Below are 20089 nucleotides of genomic sequence, written 5' to 3'. Positions count from 1 at the left end.
CCACTTCCCCCATGGGATCTGTTCCTCCCCTCCCGTCCTGCCCCTGCTCCCGCTTCCCTCCCCTGATTGGCCGTGCCGGGCACGCCCAGACTCGCAGTTCTCGCCTCTGATTGGTTATTGTCGGCCCCATCCGCGGGGGCGCACGGCCGGGCGCGCCCATGGCCCCGGGGGGGAGGGCTGAGCCCCGCCCTTTCCTGCGCACTGCCCCCGCCCCTGGCGCTCGCTGCTCATTGGCCAGCAGGCTAGGGGCGAGGCCTCTGACTGGTCTGGGCGCGCCTAGCCCCGCCCTCCCGGAAGTGCCGGTCTCGCGCAGCGCCCGGCGAAAAGGGCCGAGAGGTGAGCGGGGGCCTGCGGGGGTCCGGAGGTGTCCTGGAACGGAGAAGGGCTTAGGGGGTCCCCGGGGTCGGGGGGCATCGAGCCCTGAGGGGGCCCCGGGGCAGAGGAGGCTTCGTCTAGCCCCCGGGACTCTACTTCCTGGGGGGGGCGGGGGAGGTTCACCGGGCCTAGACTGCCCTGGGGGTCCGAGGGGCTCCGGACACCCCCGCCCCGAGTCGGGTCCCAGTGCCTAAGACCCCTCCCGACCCCCTCCCCATTTACCCCCTAATTCCTCCTACTAAGTGCCGCAGCTCCCCCCCATTTGCCCTCCCGGCACTCCCCCTTTTTCCCCCCCTTCCCTCCCCTCCCTTGGTCTCTGGCCCCATCTCGTTCCAGACGCCCCCTCCCCGTTCTCCGGTGCCTGCCTCCGCCTCTCGCCCTTCAGCTCCCCCTCCCCATTCTCACTCTCTTCTTGCCTCAGTTTCCCTCCCTTCCCTCTCACCGCCTCCCCTTCCAAGCCCTTGTTCCTCGCCCCCCGTGCCTCAGTGTCGCCCCCCCGCGTTGCCCCTCACCCCCCATTTTTCAGCGCCTCACTCCCCATTTCTCCTTCCAGCACCCACCGCAGAAGCACCACAGGACCTCCCCTATCCCCCTCCTCAGGGAGGGGGCACCCAGCCCCCAACGCCCCCCCAAAGAAAAGCCCTCACTTCATTGCCCCCCTCTCCCCCGCAACCCCTTCCATGCCTCTGGGCCTGGGTCGCCGTAAGAAGCCCCCCCCGCTGGTGGAGAACGAGGAGGCGGCGGGGGGCAGGGCCGGCGGGGGAGCCGGCGGGGACGCCCCGGGGGGTGGTGGTGCGGCCGGGGCCGGGGCCCTGTCCGCGGCCCCGGGGCTGCCTCCGCCGCCAGCGGCGCTGCGGCCTCGCCTGGTGTTCCACACGCAGCTGGCCCACGGCAGCCCCACGGGCAGGGTCGAGGGCTTCAGCAACGTGCGGGAGCTCTACGGCAAGATCGCGGAGGCCTTCCGTATCCCCCCTGCCGAGGTGGGCACCCTGACGGGCACCAGAGAGGGGAGAGGTTGGGGGGGGGATGCGGGAGGGGCTGAAATGGGCCAGCTGGAAGGGTTTGGGGAGCACCGGGATGGGACTGGGGGGCACAGGGGTGTGGGGGAGAGTGAGGGTTGGGCACCTGGAGGGGCTTGGGGGGCACAGTGCTGTGAGGGAGAGCCAGAGGTGGGTACCTGAAGGGGTTTGGGAGCCACCCATGGCAGCTGGGCGAGCTGAGTGTGCCCAGGGTCAGGATCCTTTCTCACCATCATGGTGCCAGAGGAGGTAACCTTGGCAGGGAGATGCGAGGGTGGGGTTGGCATTGTCCCCAGCCCTGCTCTACCCTCTGTGCCACCCTTCCCAGGTGATGTTCTGCACCCTCAACACCCACAAGGTGGACATGGAGAAGCTGCTGGGGGGGCAGATTGGGCTGGAGGACTTCATCTTTGCCCACACCAAAGGGCAGCGCAAGGAGGTTGAGGTCTTCAAGTCGGAGGAGGCCTTGGGCCTCACCATCACCGACAATGGCGCAGGCTATGCCTTCATCAAGGTGGCACCTCGGGGGGCACACAGCCTGGGCACCCTTGGGGAGCCCCTCAGAGGGCCTTGGGAGAGGGCCCCGAGGAGTGGGGGGTGGCTCGGGTGGTGCCCAAGCTGAGGTGGGGGTGAGGAAGGAGGATGCCAAGGGAGGTCCTGGGTGGTGTTCCTGGGGGGGGGGGGGGGGGGGGGGGGGCAGAGGAACACCTCAGAGGGCTCCTGAGCAGGGTGGGCATGGGGAGGAGCACCCTGGCATGCCATGGGGACCCTTAGAGCACCTCAGAGGGTTCCTAGGCCAAGGTGGGCATGGGGAGTGCCTCCCCCCCCCCCCCGTGCCCTGTGGCAGTGACCTTGGTGCCCCCCGGCAGCGGATCCGCGAGGGCAGCGTGATCGACCGGATCCCAGTGATCAGTGTGGGTGACATGATCGAGGCCATCGATGGGCACAGCCTGGTGGGTGCCAGGCACTACGAGGTGGCAAAGATGCTGAAGGAGCTGCCGCGGGGCCGCACCTTCGCCCTGCGCCTCACCGAGCCCCGCAAGGCCTTCGGTGAGGGGCACCGGGAGCACTTGTCGGGGGCTGGGGGGGGGCACTGGGGAGGTCCTCATGGCAATGCCACCACCAGCCTGGGGCGACTGACCCCATGCTGGATTACTGAGGGGGCACTGGGAGAGCCCTGGGAACCCCAGAGCCTGAGTGGGCTCCTGGGGACCAAAATATGGCGAGTGGGAGAGCTGATGAGGCCCTGAACTTCGGGGGGGACACACCCCCCACAATCGCGGGGTGGGGGCACTTACAGGGACCTGTAGATCAGGGGGAGGGGGCTCATGGGGATCTGTAGTCCTGGTGGAGATGCCAAAATATGGGAGGAGGTCCTCATGGGGACCCTAAAATCGGGGTGGGGGAGGGCAGCTGATGGCAGACCTTTGTGTGGGGAACCCCAAAATCCTGAGGACAGTCTCAAAACGAGGGAGGGGCAGGGAGTGCATAAGAAGCCCACCCCCAACTCCCCAAACCCTTTGCCCACCTACCCACTGGGTATTGGGGGGGGGGTCCTGATTTGGTTTGGGGTGGGGGGAGGTGGAAGTGGGAGGGGGGAAGCATTAATAATCCCCTCCCCAAATTTCCCTGCAGATCTGATTGGCCCCCGCAGTGGGGGGGGCCGCAGTGGGGGCACCCAGGTGGGCAGTGGCCGAGGCACCCTGAGGCTGCGTGCCAGAGGCCCTGCCACCCTTGAGGAGCAGGTAAGGAGGCACTTTAAGCCCCGCCCCCGCCAATTTAAAACTTAGTCCCACCCCCCCCACCTCAATGTCTGTGCCCCCTGCCCCCCCCGCCCCAGCCTTCTGCCTTCGAGGAGCTGGCAGTGGCCAAGGTGGACGACCTGCTGGAGAGCTACATGGGCATCCGGGACAGCGAGCTGGGTGAGCTGGCACCCCCTGGGCACGGGGAGTTGGAAATGGGAGCTGGGACCCCACCTCTGCTCTGGGCACTCCGCCCTGGGGGGCCCCTCTGAGTGCCCCTCCTGTGCCCGCAGCTGCCACCATGGTGGAGCTGGGTCGTGACGCGGGGGACCCTGATGCCCTGGCACAGGCCCTGGATGCCCAGCTCGGGGACTTCGCCTTCCCGGACGAGTTTGTCTTCGACGTCTGGGGAGCCATTGGCGACGCCAAGGTCGGGCGCTGCTAGGGGGCGCTGCAGACCCACCCCCAGCACCGGGCCCCCCCCTCAGGACTTTGGCGTCGTTGGGTGGGGAGGAGGGCGAGGGTCCCACCCCTGACCGGCTCCACAGCTCTACGCCAGGACTGGCACCCAAACCCCCTCCCCACCCCACTTAAGAAAGCCAGAGCCCCCCCCCCCCCAGTAAATCTGCTAGAGAAGGGAGGAGGGAGCCTCCCCCAAGATTCCCCCGTGAAGGGCCCCAGATGGGACCCCCCCCCGACCCCAGGACCCCCTCTCTATACCTGGGTACCCTAACACCAACTCCAGACCCCCCCCCCCCCCTTTAAGCTCTCAGCCACACCCCGCCTCCCACATATGGGACCCACCACTACAAACTGGGACACCTGCCCAATGGATCTGGGTGCCCCCCCCCCCATCTGAAGGTCAGGGGGTCCCCAGCATGGGACCACCACTACAAACCACCCCCCAGGCAGCCTGGGACTCCCCAAGCAGGTGCCCCCCTCCCCCATTTCCTGGGAACCCCTTTATGGACCTAGGACCCCTCATTTATTGGACCCCCCCCTTAACTGGGAGGTCCCCATTTTATGAACTGGCACCCCCCCATTTGTGGCCTCTGGCCCTTGGGACCCTCCCACTGAAGGGTCCGTCCCCCCCAACACTAATCTCCCACCCTCTCACCCAGGGTGAGGTCCAAGGCTCCCCTAATTTACCTCCCCCCTTCCCAGGGGCTTTCAGCAGAGGGAGGCAGCCCTGTGCCCCCCCAAATAGGATGCAGGACCCCCCCACCGTGTGTCCCTACCCAGTGCCAATCTGAGCCTGTCACACACTGTCACACCCCCCCCCCCCCAAATCGCACTGACTACCTCGGGGGGAGGGGCTGTGAGGAGGGGGGGTAAACAGCACAGCCCCCTCCTCACCCTGTCCCTTGGCACCTGGGGGAGGAGGTTTTTGGGGGGGCACAGTGGGGGGGGGGGGTACCTGGGGCATATTTTTGTATTTTACATTGAAATGATTTTAACATAAAAGAAATTTGGAGGAGAGGGTCTCGAGGGGGGGAGGGGAGGGGGGGGAGGGCTCTGAACAGCATCGGAGAACCCCAACGGCTCCAGCCCACGCCTGTGACCCCCCCACCCCCAGCACGGCTGGGTTCGGGCCTGGCTTTGGGTTGAGTTTCGACTGGGTGGGGCTGGGTGGGGCTTGGGTCGGGGTTGGTCTGTGCAGAGCTGTGAGGAGTCTGCAGGGAGCTGCAGACACCTGCAGGGGTCTGGGGGGGTCTGCAGTAGTCCGTGGGGGTGTGCAGGGTTCTGGGGGGGGGGTCTGTAATAGTCCGTGGGGGGCTGCAGGGGCCTGGGGGGTCTGCAGGGGTCCGTGGGGGTGTGCAGGGTTCTGGGGGGGGGGGGGGGCTGCAGTAGTCCGCGGGGGGCTGCAGGCAGAGGCTGTGCTCCTCATGCTCCTTTATAATAACAATAATTATTAATAATTAATAATTAACAGGGACAGTGCCCGGGGGGGGGGAGGGGCAGGGGTGGGGGGAGCCGCGGGGAGACCCTCACCTGCGCCTCCTCCCCCCAATGCACTAAAACTGCACCTGCTGCCAGCCTGGGGGAGGGGACACCTTGGGGACACCAGGTAGGAGGTGACCCCCACCCCCACTCTCCATGCCTCAATTGTCACCACAGGCCCTGGTGGCACCCGAGGGCCACCCCCTGTGTCCCCTCTGCCCCCACCCCAACCTCCCCTCCCCCACCTCCAAGTGTCCCTCTGCCACCTCCTTGTGCCCTCCTCCACGGTGGCATTGCCTCCTCGGCGTGTCCTGGTGACCCCACATTGTCCCCTCTGTGGCGTGGCCCTGGGCTATGCCACCTCAGTGACCCCTTGTGCCACCTCCGGGGCTGTGACCCCTCCTGGCGTGCCCAGGCCACCTCTGTGCCGCCTTCCAGTGCCATGTCCTTGTGCCACATCCTGCTGTCACCGCTGTCTCCATGCTGCATCCTGCTGCCATCTTCATCCTGGTGCCATCTTTGTCCCCTTCTCACATCCTGGTTCCACCTTTGTCCCCCATGCCACATGCTGCTGCCATCTTTGTTCTCTTATCACATCCTGGTGCCATCTCTGTCCTGGTGCCACCCTTGTCCTGCTGCCATCTCTTGTCCCCTTTCACATCCTGGTGCCACCTCTGTCCCCACGTCCCATCTTGTTGCCATCTCTGCCCTCGTTGTCACATGCTGGTGCCACCTCTGCCAGGTCCCCACGTTGTCCCCTGTCTCTGTGCCATCTCCATGCCACGTGCCAATGTCACATCTCCCTGTGTCGCCCCCCCTCAGGCCACCTCCCCCATGTCACATCCCCTGTGCCAGCTCCAGCTGCCACCACCACCTCCTGGTGCCCCCCTGCTGTCCCCATGCCACAGCTGCAGGTCACCTCCTGCTGCCAGCTCCTGGTGTCCCCAAGTGTCAGATCCCAGGGCCAGCTGGATGGGTGGCAGCTCCTTGTGCCACCTGCCGGTGTGCCCAAGTGTCCCCAGGCTGGGGGTGGGGACAGTGGCAGACGCAGGTGCCAGCTCTGAGCTTCTAGGAGGGGCACACCTGGGCAGCCTTGGCCAGGGGACACCCTGGGGACACAGCAGGACTCTGGGGGTCACCATGGGGGTGGGTGTCAGGGCCACCGTGGGTGGCCCAGTTGGGTGGCACCACTGCACAGGGTGCCCCCTGTGGCGGGGGGGGAGGGGGGTTCTGCCCGCGGGGGGGGCCGTGCCGGGTGCTACCTGGTGAAGAAGGGCAGGTGGTGGTGGGCGAGGCTGGCGGCGCGAGGGGACTCTGTCCTGGCCATCACCTCCTTGAACCAGGAGGCCACATCCACCTCCAGTGTCTCGAAGCGCTTGATGAAAGGGTGCTCCTGGGGGGCAGCCTGGGCGTGGGCACAGGGCAGGGGGGCAGGGGGGCACGGGGGGCATGGGTACAGGGGGCACGGGGGATGGGGGCACGGGCACAGGGGCACAGGGGCATGGGCACAGGGGCATGGGGGCACAGGGGGCATGGGGGCACAGGGGGCACGGGCGTATGGGTGCAGGGGGCACAGGGGGCATGGGCACAGGAACAGGGACAAAAGGGCAAACTGGGGCCACAGAGCTGTGAAGGGGCCAAGCTGGAGCCAAACTGGGGCCACACTGGTGTGAAGGGAACAAACTGGAGCCACAGAGATTTGAAAGGGACCAAACTGGGGCCATAAAGGTGTGAGAGAGCCAAGCTGGTGCCAACTGGGCACTCACCAGCAGCTTGTTGTACTTTGGTCTCTTCCTGTGGTCCTTGGTGAGGCTGCAGGAGACCAAACAGAAGAGGGAGGGAAGGAAGGGGTGGGTCAGGGCTTTGGGGGCCACCCTGGGTGGCCCTTGGGGACAGGGCCAGCTCTGGGGGGTTGCCCCCTGCCCCCCCCCGTCACCCACCAGTCCCGGACAAAGGCCTGGAAGTCCCCGGAGAAGCCCATGGAGGGGGGCAGCAGGGGGGGGTCCTCCTGCAGCACCTTCGTCAGCACCTCGAAGTCTGTCTTGCAGTTCTGGTAGGGGAACTGCCCCGTGGCCAGCTCCACCTGGGGGGGCAACGGGGGGGGACACTTGGTGGCACCTGGGGGATGTTGGGATACAGTCGGGGGGCAGTGGGGTGGAGGGGGATCGAGGTAGGGGCTCCTGGTAGAGGTGGCAGGGGATGTGGTGGACATCACAGGGAGACATTTGGGACACCTTGGGGACACTTTGGGGTCTTGGGAAGAGGTTGGGGACACTTTGGGGTCTCAGGGAGGGGTTTGGGACATTTGGGGTCACTTTGGGGTCTCAGGGAGGGGTTTGGGACACCTTGAGGACAAGCTGAGGACCTGGGGAGGGGTTGGGGCCAGGTTGGGAACCCCAGGGCTGGGCTTGGGACCTGTTGGGGGTCACTTTGTGGTCCCAGGCAGGGGTTGGGGCCAGGTTGAGAGTGGCAGGGTGGGGCTGGGGGTTCCTCAGTGCCAGCTGGTGCCAGCTCTCACCAGGGAGATGCCAAGGCTCCAGACATCAGCCCTGATGTCGTAGTCAGGCTTGGTAGGGTCGGGGGGGTCGATGCGCTCGGGCTGGGGAGAGGGGAGGGGGCTGTGGGGACTGGGTGCCCACAGCCTGCTGGGGAGACCCCCAGCACCCAGCCCAGCAGCACCCGTGGGTGCCCACAGCCCCCTTTGACCCCCCATTTGACCTCTTCCAGGGCCTTGAAGGCCCCCCACAGATGCCCTCTCAGCCTCTTCCCCCAGCACCCATGGGTACCCACAACACACTTTAACCCACTCCAGCAGCACCCAGAGGTCCTCTAAGCCACACAGCAGCACCCATGGGTGCTCAAAGCCCACCTGAGACCCCTTTCACCTCCACCCTCAAGCCCCCCCCCCCCATTAGATGCCCTCTGAGCCCCTTTCCCCCAGCACCCGTGGGTGCCCACGACCCCCTTTAACCCACTCCAGCAGCACCCACGGGCACTCGAAGCCCTCCTCAGACTCCTTCCACCACCACCCTCCAGCACCGCCAGATGCCCTCTCAGCCTCCCCCCACAGCGCGCACAGCGCCTGGGCCGGAGCGCCCGCGGGCGCCCCCTGGTGCTCACGGCCATGTACGCAGCGCAGCCTGCGCTCCGGGTCTTGGCCTTGGAGTCCACCAGGCGCCCGCTGATGCCGAAGTCGCAGAGCTTGACCTGGCCCCTCTCGTCCAGCAGGATGTTGGAGGGCTTCACGTCCCTGTGGATCACTCCATGCTTCTCCTTCAGGTAGAAGAGGGCCTTGACGATCTGGGGGACAAGCAGGCCACAGACTCAGGGGGTCCCCAGAGTGTCCCCAGCTGTCACCTCCCTGCCAGTCGTCACCTTTGGCCGAGCCAGGAGGCACCGAACCCCTCCCCGAGTGGCTCCTCCAGCTCTCAAAGGCCCCTCGAGACCTGCAGGAAATGAGGCCCTCCCCCTCAAGACCCTCAGGGTGTCTCTGGAGTGTCCCCAAGTGTCACCTCCTTGCTGGTTGCCAGCTTTGGCCAACCCAGGATCCCCTGAACCCCTCCCCAGGTTCCTCCTCCAGCCACCACAGGCCCCTCAAGATCTGCAGGAAGAGGGGGGGCAGCAGCAAGGACCTCCCTCAGACCCTCAGGATGTCCCCAAAGTGTCCCCAGGTATCCCCTCCCCACCCACAGCCACCCCCAAGCTGTCCCCAACCCACCCTCAAGGACCTACGGGGGGGGGGGGGGGCGGTCCAGCAGTGGTGCCACCCCCCCAAAATGTCCCCAGGTGTCCCCCTCACTCACTGCCACTGTCATCTTGCCCAGGATCCTCTCTGGGATTGGGCCCTGGATCCTCTTCTTCAGCTTCTCAGCACAGGTCCCCATCAGCTCCATGGCGATGAAGACGTCGGTCTGAGGAGGGGGAAGGGTTAAAATGGGGGAGGGGAGACCCCTGGAGGCTTGGGGACATTGGGGGCTCCTGGTGGGTGGCACTGGGTGGGGCAAAGAGGTGCTGGGGGGGAAAGGAACAATGGGGAGCAGGAGACCATGGGTGCTGGGGGCGGGGGGGGGGAGTCTCCATGGAATGGGGGGACTGAGTCCATTTCCAACCCCTAGAGGGGGTCCCATGCCCAGCTCCATGTCCAGCTCCATGCCCATGGTGGGGCCTCAAGTGGTGCCCACTGCCAGCCCTGTGCCTCCAGCAAACCCCCATCTCTACCCTCAGGTCCCTCTCTCGATCACCTGGAACCTCCCCCCATGTCCATCTCCGCTCCCTGCCCCCTCCCCACGGAGGCTCCTATGCCCATTTCCACCCCTGTGCCCGCCCCCGCCGGTGCCCACGCCGGTGCCTGCGGGGCTCACGTTGGTGATGAAGGTGCCAAAGCACTGCACGATGTAGGGGCAGTCGTGGCTCTTCAGCACCACGTCCAGGTCCATCAGGATCCTTTTGTTCTCCTCCCTGTTCCCCGAGCGCCTCATTTGCTGGGGAAGGGCAGGGGGCCCAGAAATGAACCATTTTAGGGGGTGCTCAGGGTGGGGAAGGGGCTCAGGAGGGGCTCCACGGGGCGGGGGGGGGGCTCCAAGCCCACCTTGACCGCAATGATGTCTCCTGTCTTCCTGAACCTCATCTTCCAGACCTGGCCACAGGTTCCGCTCCCAATCTCCCCCAGGTTCTCCAGGTCGTTGATCTCAGCCTGGTAACGCTGGGGGGGGCAGGGAGACAGGGGTCAGGACCCCCCCTGAAATTGGGGAGGGGTTTGAGGGGCTTTGAGTGGGGGCTGAGGGGGATTCAGGGCCAATGGGTCAGAGGCTGGAAGGTACTTGAGGGGTTCCCACCTGCCCCCCCACAGTGAGGTATCCTGTTTGCTTCATGATCTCCTGCAGCTTCTGGTCGATCTCAATGCTGAGGACAAGAAAGAGTCAATCAGAAAGGGGCAAGAAGAAAGCCAAGGAGCCCAGCCAATCAGCATCAAGTGAGGAAGGGTCCCAGCCAACCAGAACAAGGTAAAAGGGGGGGGGGGGGGGGCTTGGCCAATCAGAATGGGGCAAAAGAGGAAGCAGCATGGGGTAAGGGGAGGTTTGGCCAACCAGAATGAGGCACAGAATGACCTTGGCCAATCAGCTCTGGGTAAGGAAGTGGCCTGGCCAATTAGCATTAGAGAACAATGGGGTTGGGCCAATCAGAATGAGGTAAAGAGTGGCCTGGCCAATCAGTAGGGGGCAAAAGGAGATGCAGGGCCAATCAGCACATAGGGCAGGGGGCATCTGACCAGTCAGCATGTTCCAGGAGGGAGCCTGGCCAATCAGGACAGCACAGATGTTCTGCCCAGCCAATCAGAGCACAGGATCCCTGTGGACCTGTGGCTCATTGGACTATACGACCTCTGGCCAATCAGAGAACAGAGTTTTCTGGCCTTCTGGCCTATCAGAGCACAGAATCTCTCTGAGCCTCCAACAAGTCAGAGCATCTCATCACTCTGCACTTCCAGCCAATCAGGGCAGAGGATCACTCATTCAGAGCCCTCTGGCCAACCACAGCACAGGAGGCTTCTGTATTTCCAGCCAGAGCCTGAGATCTCTTGGCCTTGCAGCCAATCAGATCACCTGATTCCTCTGGACCTCTGGCCAATCAGATCACATGATCCCTTGGCCCTCCTCCAGCCAATCAAAGCACAGGATACTTCAGGACCTCCAGCCAATCAGAGCCTGAGATTTCTCAGTATTCTGGCCAATCAGATCTCTCAGTTTCCTTGTCCCTGCAGCCAATCAGCTCGCCAGACACTCTGGCCTCTCCTCCAGCCAATCAGATCCATCCTCCCTTGGCCCTCTGGCCAAGCAGAGCACAGCATCTCTCCAACCCCCCAGCCAATCACAGCAGTTCCCCCCGACCTCCCCGAGGCCCCCTCCAGGGGCAGTTCCCAGGCAGCAGCCAATAAGGTGCAAGGCCACCCCGGGGCAGCCAATGGGAGGGGGAGGGGGTGGGAGTGTCCTCACCTCTCGTGGCTCCTGGGCACCAGGAAGGGGGGTGGGGGCAGCCCCAGCATCTGTCGGGGACGGGCAGGGGCAGGGGGCACCGCAGGGGGGGCCTCAGCGGGACCCCCCCCTCGCACCCCCCCATCGCTCACCAGGGGCAGCTGCAGGGCTGGGGGGACACAGAGAGGGACAGGGCAGGCCTGGGGGGGCAGCGCCTGCGACCCCCACTGGGGGGGGCAGGGTCCACCCCCCCAGACAGGGGCAGGGAGCCCCAAAGTGGGGCAGCGACCCCCCCCACAGATAGGGGCAGGGACCACCCCCCAAGATGGGGACAGAGACTGCTCCCCCAATGGGGACAGAGACCCCCCCCAGATAGGGGCAGGGACTCCACCCCCACATATGGGGGACCCCAAAGCATGGACCAGAGCCACCCCCCCAGCCTGCCCCATTCCTGCCCCTTTCCCACCTCAATCTGCCCCCCAGTGCCCCCCATGCCACATGCGCTGTGGGGCTGGGCCATGCACTGGGGGGGCCACACTCCATGCGACAGCCAGTACGGGGGGGGGGGGGACAGACATTGAGGGGACACTGGGAACATGCAGAGGGGACACTGAGGGGCACTGGGGAGGGACACACAGGGGGACACTGGCAGGGACTTGGACAAAGGGAACTGGGGGGACAGAGGGAGACACTGAAGGACATTGGGGAGGACAAAGGGACAGAGGGACACGGGGGGGACACTGAGTGGGACACTGGGGGACACAGACACAGGTGGACATTGAGGAGACACTGGGGGGGGACTTGGGGGGACACAGGAGGTGACTTGGAGACATTTGGGGACACACAGTGGGGACACTTCTCGGGGGACACATCTGGGAAAAACACAAGAGGGGACACTTGGGGGACACCTTTTGGGGGGACACACAGGAGGGGACACTGAGGATGGGGGGGGGAGGGCACAAAAGCTGCTCCCGAAGTGGGGGGGGTGAAGTGGAAACTGATGCGGGGGGGGTCAGCTTTAGGGGTGCAGGAGATTGGGGGGACGGGGGGGGTCATGTTTAGGGGTGCACTGGAACTGGGGGGGGGGGTGTGGGAGTATCAAACTAGTTTAACTGGGAGCAGTGGGGAGGGTCCCAGTGTGGGGGTGGTTAGAATGGAGCGAGGGTGTTAGAGACAGAGGGGGGGGTAAGGAAGTGGGGGGGTTAGGGGAGTTCGGGGAGGGGGGGTTAAAGAATTGGGGGGGGTCGCAGAACAATGAGGGAGGGGCTGGTACCTGCTCGCTGGGACGGAGCGGGGGCAGGGCTAAGGGTGATGACGATGACTGGAGGGGGGAGGTGGGGGAGGGGTCAAAATTGGGGGAGGGAGTTGGGGGGGGAAGTGGGAAGGGGATGAAGGGGAGGGGGGCGGAGGGGAAGAACAAAAATGGGGGGAAAAAAGGAGGGAAAAAATTAATCCCAAAAGGAGAAAACCAAAACCCCAAACCCTCCCCCCAGGGAAAAATTAAACTGGGGAGAAAGTGAAATTAGATGGGGGGGAGGGGAGATGGAGGGGAGGGAAAATATGGGGGGGAATAAATATGGGGGGGGGGAAATAAATATGGGGGGGGGGGCAAGGGGAGGGGCTCTGGACACCCCCAGCCCCCAGCCTGGGATTTTTCCCCATCCCCTCTCCAGAGAAAGGCAAAAGTCTCAGCTGGGAGGGGGCAGTGAGGGGTGAGGGATCCCCTGCCGTGGGTGCTGTGCTCTCCTCTCCCCCACCAAGGAAAGGGGTGCTGGAGGGAGCAAGGACTGGACACCCCCAGAGTTGGAGTGGGGACTCCCCCCTTAAAAACGACTCTGGGAAGGCTTAAAGTGTGGCCTGCAGTGAGCCCCAGCATGGCCCCCCCTGGCCTTTACCCCAGCAAAACCCGTGTGAAAAACCTCAGCTGCCCCCAGCACTCCTTACCAGCCTTAACTACCCCCAGAACCCCTTAACCAGCCTTAACTACTCCCCAGAACCCCTTAGCCAGTCTTAACTGCTCCTTAACCAACCTTAACTACCCCCCAGAACTCCTTAACCAGCCTTAACTACCCCCAGAACCCCTTAACCAGCCTTAACTACCCCCCAGGATCCCTTAACCATCCTTAACTGCTCCTTAACCAACCTTAACTACCCCCAGAACCCCTTAACCAGCCTTAACTACCCCCCAGAACCCCTTAGCCAGCCTTAACTGCTCCTTAACCAACCTTAACTACCCCCAGAACCCCTTTACCAGCCATAACTGCTCCTTAATTACCATTCAATACCCCTCAACCAGCGTTAACTACCACCCTCCAGAACCCTTTAACCAGCCTTAACTACATCTCATTGCCCCTTAGCAAGCCCCAACCAGCCTTAACTATGCCTCAGCACTCGTTAACCAACCTTAACTACCCCTCGTCAGCCTTTAACCAACTTGAACTACTTAGCAGCCTGCCTTTACCACCCCTCAACACAAATTAACCAACCTTAACCACCCCACCACCCATTTACCAGTCTTAACTACCTCTCAACCACCCACTGGCTCCTTAACAAACTGTAACTGCCCCTCACCACCCCCTGGCAGGCCTTAACTGGCCCTTAACCAGCCTTAACCACCTCTTACAACCATTTAATCAGCCTTAACTACCCCTTAGTGCCCCTCAACCACCCTCAACTGCTCTCATCACCTCTTGACAGGCCTCAACTATCCCTCAGCAGCCCTTGGTAGGCCTTAACCCCTCCCTAACCAGCCTTAACTACCCCCCAGAACCCCTTAGGCATCCTTAACCCCTCCCTAACCAGCCTTAACTGCCCCCCAGAACCCCTTAGGCAGCCTTAATTCCTCCCTAACCAGCCTTAGTTACCCCCCAGAACCCCTTAGGCATCCTTAACCCCTCCCTAACCAGCCTTAGTTACCCCCCAGAACCCCTTAGGCATCCTTAACCCCTCCCTAACCAGCCTTAGTTACCCCCCAGAACCCCTTAGGCATCCTTAACTCCTCCCTAACCAGCCTTAACTGCCCCTCAGAACCCCTTAGGCAGCCTTAACTCCTCCCTAACCAGCCTTAACTGCCCCTCAGAACCCCTTAGGCAGCCTTAACTCCTCCCTAACCAGCCTTAACTGCCCCTCAGAATCCCTTAGGCAGCCTTAACTACCTCAACCACCCCCGAGCGGCCCCCAGCACCCCCAAACAGCCTCGGCCGCCCCCCAGGCGCCCTCAGCCTCCCCCTCGGAGCCCTTCGCGCACAACCCCACAGGCCTAAGTGGCCCTAGCCTGGGCCTGGGCCCGGGCCCTACCCCGGGCCCGATTCCAGCTCCCCCCCCCGCCAGTCCCTCTCAGGCAGAGCCTTACTGGGCCGGGCGCGGGCGGGGCTGATGTCGAGGTTGAGGTCGATGCGGCGCCGAGCCTCGCGGTTCTCCTGCTTCAGCTTCGCCTCCAGCCGGGACAGCTTCTGCTCCAGCGAGGACGCCGCCATCTCCGCCCCGCGCCGCCGCCACCGCCGCCGCGCAGCCAGAATGCACAAACAGGCCCCTGCGCAGGCGCGGAATGGGCCCCGAGGGCCACCGTCCGCAGCTCTGTGAAGGGAAGTTTGGCCCTCGCCGGCCACCGTCCGTATATCTCAGTGAGTGTTTGCTGGGCCTCACCGGCCACCGTCCGCTCACCGGGGGGGGGGGGGGTGGGTGCAGTGCAGGTGCAGTTTGGGTCTCGCCGGCCACCGTCTGCATTGCCGGGAGCGGGTTTTATGGCTCTAGCCGGCTGCCGTCGGTGCCCCTTTGTGGGTGCTTTTGTGAGCCTCGTCGGCCACCGTCCGTAACCCTGAGCGGGAGGGCTTTGTGGTCCTTTCGCACTGCGGCGCCTTCGTAGGCCTCGCCGGCCACCGTCCGCCCCCCTCGGCTGGGCCTTTTTGGGCCTCGTTAGGTCTTTTCGCGGGCAGGAGCTTTGTGAGCCTTGCCGGCCACCGTCTGATGCCAGGAGCGACAGGTGCGCATGCAGAGAGCGCCACCTACTGGACCGGAGGCTCATGAGTGCAGAGCTGCCTCTGAGCGATCCCCCCGCCAGTACCACCCCCCCAAGCGTCCCCTATAGAGACGCCCCCTTCCTTGGCACCCCCTCCCCAAAAGGCCCCAGGCCCCTCAAAGGACCCCCAGCCCCCCCCCCATCCACAGACCTCCCCCCAGATGACCCCTAGGCCCCCAGAGGACCTTTAGACTTTCCCCAAGAGCCCCAGACCCCCCCCAACATTGACTTACAGCCCCCATTACCCCCTAGCCCCGCCCTTAGCCTCCCCAGATTCTCCCCTCCAGCCCCTCCCAAAGCCTCCCGGGACGGGGGTGAATTAAATCTATTTTTTGCCTTTATTTAATTCATTTTTAATTAAAAAAAACCCAAAAGAAGCCAGGCCTGGGGCGGGGGGGGGGGACAGAGACCACAGATGGGGGGAGTGGGACAAAACATGGGGGGGGGGGTTGCAGCACCCCCTGAATTGGGTAAAGAGATTAAGGGGAAATTGGGGGGGAGGGGGGAGGCACAGGCTGGGACAATTTAAAACACCTTGGGGTGGGCCCCCCCCAAACCGACCCCTCCCCCCCATAAAAATCCTCCCCCCCAAGAAAAGGGGGGGGCTCTAAAAAGGAAGGAACCCCAACAGGAGAACCCCCAAAAAGGGTGAGGCCCTCCCATGAAGTGCTCCCAACCCCCCCCAAAAGAGTAAACCCTCCCCCACCCAGCAGAGGGGTGACCCCCCCCAATTTAAGGACCCCCTCCCTAAAAGAGGGGGGAGACTCCCCTAGGACCACCCCTTCCCAGAAGAGAGCAGCCCCCAGAAAAGGGGTGCCCCCCCTCAGAGACTCCTCCAAATTAAAGGCGTGACCCCCCAGATAAGGGAACCCCCAGAAGAGGGGGTCCGTCACATCCCCCCCCACACTCTCTGCAGACAGGGGAGGGGGAGGCCTGGAGCTGCTCCCAGATATTGAGGTCCCCCCTTTTTGTGGGCCCCCTCCAAGACTCCTGAGGGCAGGGTTGGGATGGGGGGGCTGCACCCGGGTTATTGGGCTGCCCCCTCCAATTCCGAGGGTATTTTGGGGCCGAATTATTCCAGAGGGGGTCCCCAGAACCCAGGGAGCAGCCGCGGGGCAGCCAGAGGAGGGCAGGAGGCTGCCCTCAGAGCCTCTCTCTTGCCTCTTGCTGCACCCCCCCACGTTTGGGGGTGCCCCCTGGCACGTGGGGGTGCCCCCGGCGGGTCGGGAGAGGGCAGTGGGGGGGCGTTAGGCGGGGAAGGGCTCGGGGGGGGGCTCGGGGTCCTCCTGGAAGTGGCTGCGCTGCAGCAGCTTGACATGGAACTCGTAGATCTTGAGCGCTGGCCCCAGGCGGATGGAGAGCCCGGTCAGGACGTCTGCCCTCTGCATCAGCAGCAGCGACTTGCCGTCGATCTCCTGCGGGCACGGCGGGCACGCGTGGGTGGGGGGCCCGCAGGCAGCTGGGGGCACCCAGGAGGTCAGAAGTACCCTTGGGGGTGCGGGGCGCAGGGAAGGGGAAGGAGGGAGCCAGCCTGGAGGGAGCTGAGGGGGTGGTGGGGAGGGCTGAGGGGCACCCACAGAGGGGAAGGAGGCACCCGTGGGTGGGGAGCAGGGTGCCCAGAGGGAGCTGGGGGGCACCCGTGGGTAGGGGCACCCAGGAGGTCAGAGGTAGCCCTGGGGTTAGGGGGCGCAGGGTCGGGGAAGGAGGGGGCTGGGGGGGTGGTGGGGGAGGGCTGGGAGGAGTCTGCAGGGGAGAACTTCAGGACCCCCTCTCCGGAGTCAAGGGGACCCCCTGGGCACGAGAGCACACCCCGAGGACCCCCAGGTGGCACCCGAAGTGGCACAGGAGTCACGTCAGGGCTGGCAGCAGGGAGGGCACCGCCGGGGGATGTGCCCTCGGGACACGGTGCGGAGGGAGGGGGCTGGGTTTAGGTGCCCCTGCGGGGATGGCGGTGGGGAGGGGGCAGCGAGGGGCAGTGCCAGACCTGCTCCTGGAAGGCAGAGGCCTGCTCGGGGAACCCTGCCTCGGTGAAGTAATCGACCACGTCCCGCACGGACCAGTCCACAGGGTCGGCAGCCTTGTCTCGGCGGGGGCTGGGCACGGGCACAGCAGGGAGGTGGGCATGGGGACGGGGGCAGGGATGGGGGCACAGGGATGGGGGCACAGGGGGACAGGAACAGGGGGACAGGCAAAGGGACAGGGATGGGGGCACAGGGAGGTGGGCACAGGGACAGGGATGTGGGCACAGGGACAGGGATGTGGGCACAGGGACACGGGCACAGGGACGGGGATGGGGGCACAGGGACGGGGATGGGGGCACAGGGACGGGGATGGGGGCACAGGGACAGGGACGTGGGCACGGGGACAGGGATAGGGGCACAGGAAAGTGGGCACAGGGACAGGGATGGGGGCACAGGGAGGTGGGCACAGGGACAGGGATAGGGGCACAGGGACACGGGCACAGGGACAGGGACGGGGGCACAGGGACAGGGGCACAGGGAGGTGGGCACAGGGACACGGGCACAGGGACAGGGATGGGGGCACAGGGACACAGGCACAGGGACAGGGGCACAGAAACGGGGGCACAGGGATGGGGGCACAGGGACAGGGATGGGGGCACAGAGACGGGGGCACAGGGACAGGGGGGCAGGGGACACACACCCAGGAGCCACCAGAGTCGTGTCCCCCCCAGCCCCCCAGGTGCAGCTGCAGGGGACCCTGGGGCCAGTGCCACCGGGGGGGGGGGGGAGTTGACAGCAAACGTCCCGCGGGGGGTGGCAGTGCCCCCAGACTCACGTGCAGCTGAAGGGGGGGGGCCCGTCGGGGCCAGGCCTGCCTGGGGACAGTGGCACCGAGGGCTCGGCCCCGGCCAGAGCTGGGGACACTGGGGGGGGACACACAAATAGGAAGGAGGGGGGGAGCAGTGTCAGGCCTTGGGACCCCCTCAACTACCCCCTGAAACCCCTCAAGCTACCCCCTCAAGCCCTGACCCCCACAGCCCTAAAGTTGGGGCCCTCCTGCCCAAAGCACCCCCCTGAGCCTTGACTCCCTTAAAGCCATCCCCCAGAACCCCCAAACTGCCTCCCCAGCCTCTGGCCCTCCCCAAACCACCCCCAGGTGCCCCCCCTGGTCCTTAACTCCCCAAACCACCCCCAGATGCCCCCCCCAGGACCTTCACACTCCAAACCACCCCTTCCACTCCCCTCCCATGGCTCTGCCCTCCCCGGACCCTAACCCCCCAGTCCTTGTGCCCCCCACCCCCCGCCGCGGGGGGGTCACCTGCTCGGTCCGGCTGCCCGAAGGTCTCCTCCTGCGCGGGGGGGGGCAGCTGGTGGCAGGCACTTTCGCCCGGGGAGCAGGCCTTGGGCTGGGGCGGGGGGCGCTCGGGGGGGGGGCTGCCCGGGGGGACGGAGCTGGGGGGGACCCCCCCGGCCCTCCCCGTTCAGCTGTCGGTGTCCCGCCCCATCCTCTGAGGCGTCCGAGCCTGTCCCCTCCTCATCTTCCTCCTCCTCCTCCTCTTCTTCCTCCCTGGCTGAAGATTCGCTGCAGGGGGGCTGGGGGGGCTGCAAGTGAAGGGGAGGAAATAGTGAGGGAGGGGTCGCGTGGGTCGTGTGTCGCCCCCCCCCCCCCAGATTTGGAGTCCTTCCTCGTTAGAAATCTACCAACCCCCAACCCCCCCCAGCAGCATTTCCACCCCAAATGACCCCCCCGAAGTCCACCCCCCCATCCCCCAGTTCCATTCAGTGTCCCCTCGACCCCTCCCGGTCCCATGTCCCATTCCCCTGCCCAGTGCCCCCCCAGCCTCCTTTCACCCCTCGGGTGCTCTCCGTCACTCCGGTCCCGGCCCCACCAGCGCCCTCTGCACCCCTTGCGGGTCCCCTTACCGTGGTGTGTCCCCCCCGATCCCAGTCCCCGGTCCCGTGTCCGCCCCCCCTCAATTCCCCTCCCGGTCCCCACCACCCAGGTCGCCTTCCGACCCTCTCCCCCCAGCTCCTTTCATTCCCTGGGGATCCCCTCGGGGTCTCCCCCGGACCCCAGTCCCTCTGTGTGTGGGAAGTCTCCTTCGTCCCCTCCCGGGAGTCCCCTCGCTTCCCCCCCACCCCGAGCTCCCGGTGCCACTTCCCCCGCCCCCCTCCCCAATTCCATCCCCGCCCCCCCCTCACCTTCCGGGCCCTCCCCGCGCTCCCTCGGCCTCTCTCCGCCCGGGCCATAGCGATGGTGGCCAAGCGAGTCCGCTCCAACCTTCCTCCTCCTCCAGCACCCCCCGCCACCCCCCCACCAGCAGACGACGACCCCCCCCCATCGGCCGCCAGCGCCGAGCCCTGCAGCCTGCCCCTCGTTAACCTCCCGTCCCCCCCCAGGTACCGAGCAGCATCCCGGAGGCTCACGGGGGGGTCGGAGCGGCGGGACACGGCGGCGGGGGGGGTGGGGTGGGGAGGGGCCGGGGGGGTGGCGGGGACTGGCGGCCGGGGGGGCGGTGGCGGCGGCGGGGGGATGTGCGGGGGCCGGCGCGGGGGCTGCAGGCGGGCGGCGTTGCGGTAGGAGATGCTGCCCTTGTAGCTGACGCGGAGCACCGCCCGCTGCTGGATCAGCTTCTCCAGCTCGGCGCGGGTGCGCTCGGGCTCGGGGCCGTGCCGCCGCCGCACCATGCGGCAGATGCGCTCCAGGTCCGGCCGCGCTTTGCGCGACCGCAGCGAGTCGATCGTGTCCAAAATCCACTCCTGGTACCGGGTAGCCTCCGGGCCTGGCGGAGCCGGCGGCGGCGGCCCCGCCATCGCCCCCCTGCCGCCCGCCCTCCTCCTCCCCCTGCGCTTCTCCTTTCCGCTTCCTTCCTCCCCCTTCCTCTTCCTCGGCTCTGCCCTCCTCTTCCTCTTCCTCTCCTCCCGCCCCAGCTCCCCCCCCCCCCCCCCGCCCCGGTCCCGGCTCCGCTCCCAGCCGCTCCTCGCCGCCGCTTTTCTCTTAAGGTGGAGCCGGAGCCGCCGCCGTGCCTTAAGGTGGAGCCGCGCCGAGGGGCTCGGGCAC

The 20089-nt window shown here is 65.5% G+C and overlaps 3 protein-coding genes across 7 annotated transcripts; 1 reads left to right on the top strand and 2 right to left on the bottom strand.

The window, feature by feature from the left end:
- The first annotated feature begins 254 nt into the window (after positions 1-254).
- On the top strand, positions 255-4545 carry GIPC1 (GIPC PDZ domain containing family member 1). Its single transcript, XM_064141894.1, has 7 exons — positions 255-336; positions 929-1355; positions 1723-1908; positions 2264-2444; positions 3030-3139; positions 3235-3316; positions 3430-4545. The coding sequence occupies exons 2-7, from the start codon at positions 1056-1058 to the stop codon at positions 3579-3581; spliced, it is 1011 nt and encodes a 336-aa protein (XP_063997964.1). The 5' UTR covers positions 255-336; positions 929-1055; the 3' UTR covers positions 3582-4545.
- Positions 4546-4552: 7 nt separating this feature from the next.
- MAP2K7 (mitogen-activated protein kinase kinase 7) lies at positions 4553-14622 on the bottom strand. Of its 5 annotated transcripts, none has more exons than XM_064141886.1 (13): positions 14402-14619; positions 12323-12370; positions 11071-11218; positions 9913-9979; positions 9666-9779; positions 9439-9558; positions 8881-8988; positions 8198-8377; positions 7596-7676; positions 7018-7160; positions 6844-6889; positions 6340-6470; positions 4553-5028 (listed from the first exon to the last, which is right to left on the bottom strand). In XM_064141886.1, exons 1-13 carry the CDS (start codon positions 14523-14525, stop codon positions 4590-4592), a joined length of 1749 nt encoding a protein of 582 aa, XP_063997956.1. In that variant the 5' UTR covers positions 14526-14619; the 3' UTR covers positions 4553-4589. The 5 variants fall into 5 exon arrangements, with proteins under 5 accessions (XP_063997956.1, XP_063997958.1, XP_063997959.1 ...); XM_064141890.1 differs by having other exon boundaries at positions 5013-5850; positions 14402-14610; XM_064141888.1 differs by lacking the exon at positions 7596-7676 and having other exon boundaries at positions 14402-14622.
- Positions 14623-16214: 1592 nt separating this feature from the next.
- LOC135174570 (sterile alpha motif domain-containing protein 1-like) lies at positions 16215-19936 on the bottom strand. The gene is given in 6 exon segments (XM_064141895.1): positions 16215-16482; positions 17052-17160; positions 17864-17951; positions 18347-18500; positions 18502-18630; positions 19231-19936. Coding segments are annotated over 6 exon segments (1260 nt in total). The 5' UTR covers positions 19843-19936; the 3' UTR covers positions 16215-16314.
- Between the last annotated feature and the right edge of the window lie 153 nt (positions 19937-20089).

Source organism: Pogoniulus pusillus, unplaced genomic scaffold, assembly GCF_015220805.1.
Source record: "Pogoniulus pusillus isolate bPogPus1 unplaced genomic scaffold, bPogPus1.pri scaffold_81_arrow_ctg1, whole genome shotgun sequence".
NCBI lineage: Eukaryota > Metazoa > Chordata > Aves > Piciformes > Lybiidae > Pogoniulus > Pogoniulus pusillus.
This window is presented reverse-complemented; position numbering and strand designations above follow the sequence as displayed.

Bases quoted from the DNA above. Each gene is read 5' to 3' on its own strand.
- GIPC1 (XM_064141894.1), top strand. From the start codon at position 1,056: ATGCCTCTGGGCCTGGGTCGCCGTAAGAAGCCCCCCCCGCTGGTGGAG. The intron at 3,140-3,234 runs GTAAGGAGGCAC...CCCCCGCCCCAG, and splicing joins CTGCCACCCTTGAGGAGCAG to CCTTCTGCCTTCGAGGAGCT. The intron at 3,317-3,429 runs GTGAGCTGGCAC...CTGTGCCCGCAG, and splicing joins CATCCGGGACAGCGAGCTGG to CTGCCACCATGGTGGAGCTG.
- MAP2K7 (XM_064141886.1), bottom strand. From the start codon at position 14,525: ATGGCGGCGTCCTCGCTGGAGCAGAAGCTGTCCCGGCTGGAGGCGAAG. The intron at 7,677-8,197 runs GTGAGCACCAGG...CCCTCTCCCCAG, and splicing joins GCTGCGCTGCGTACATGGCC to CCCGAGCGCATCGACCCCCC. The intron at 6,471-6,843 runs GTGAGTGCCCAG...GCTGCCCCCCAG, and splicing joins CAAAGTACAACAAGCTGCTG to GAGCACCCTTTCATCAAGCG.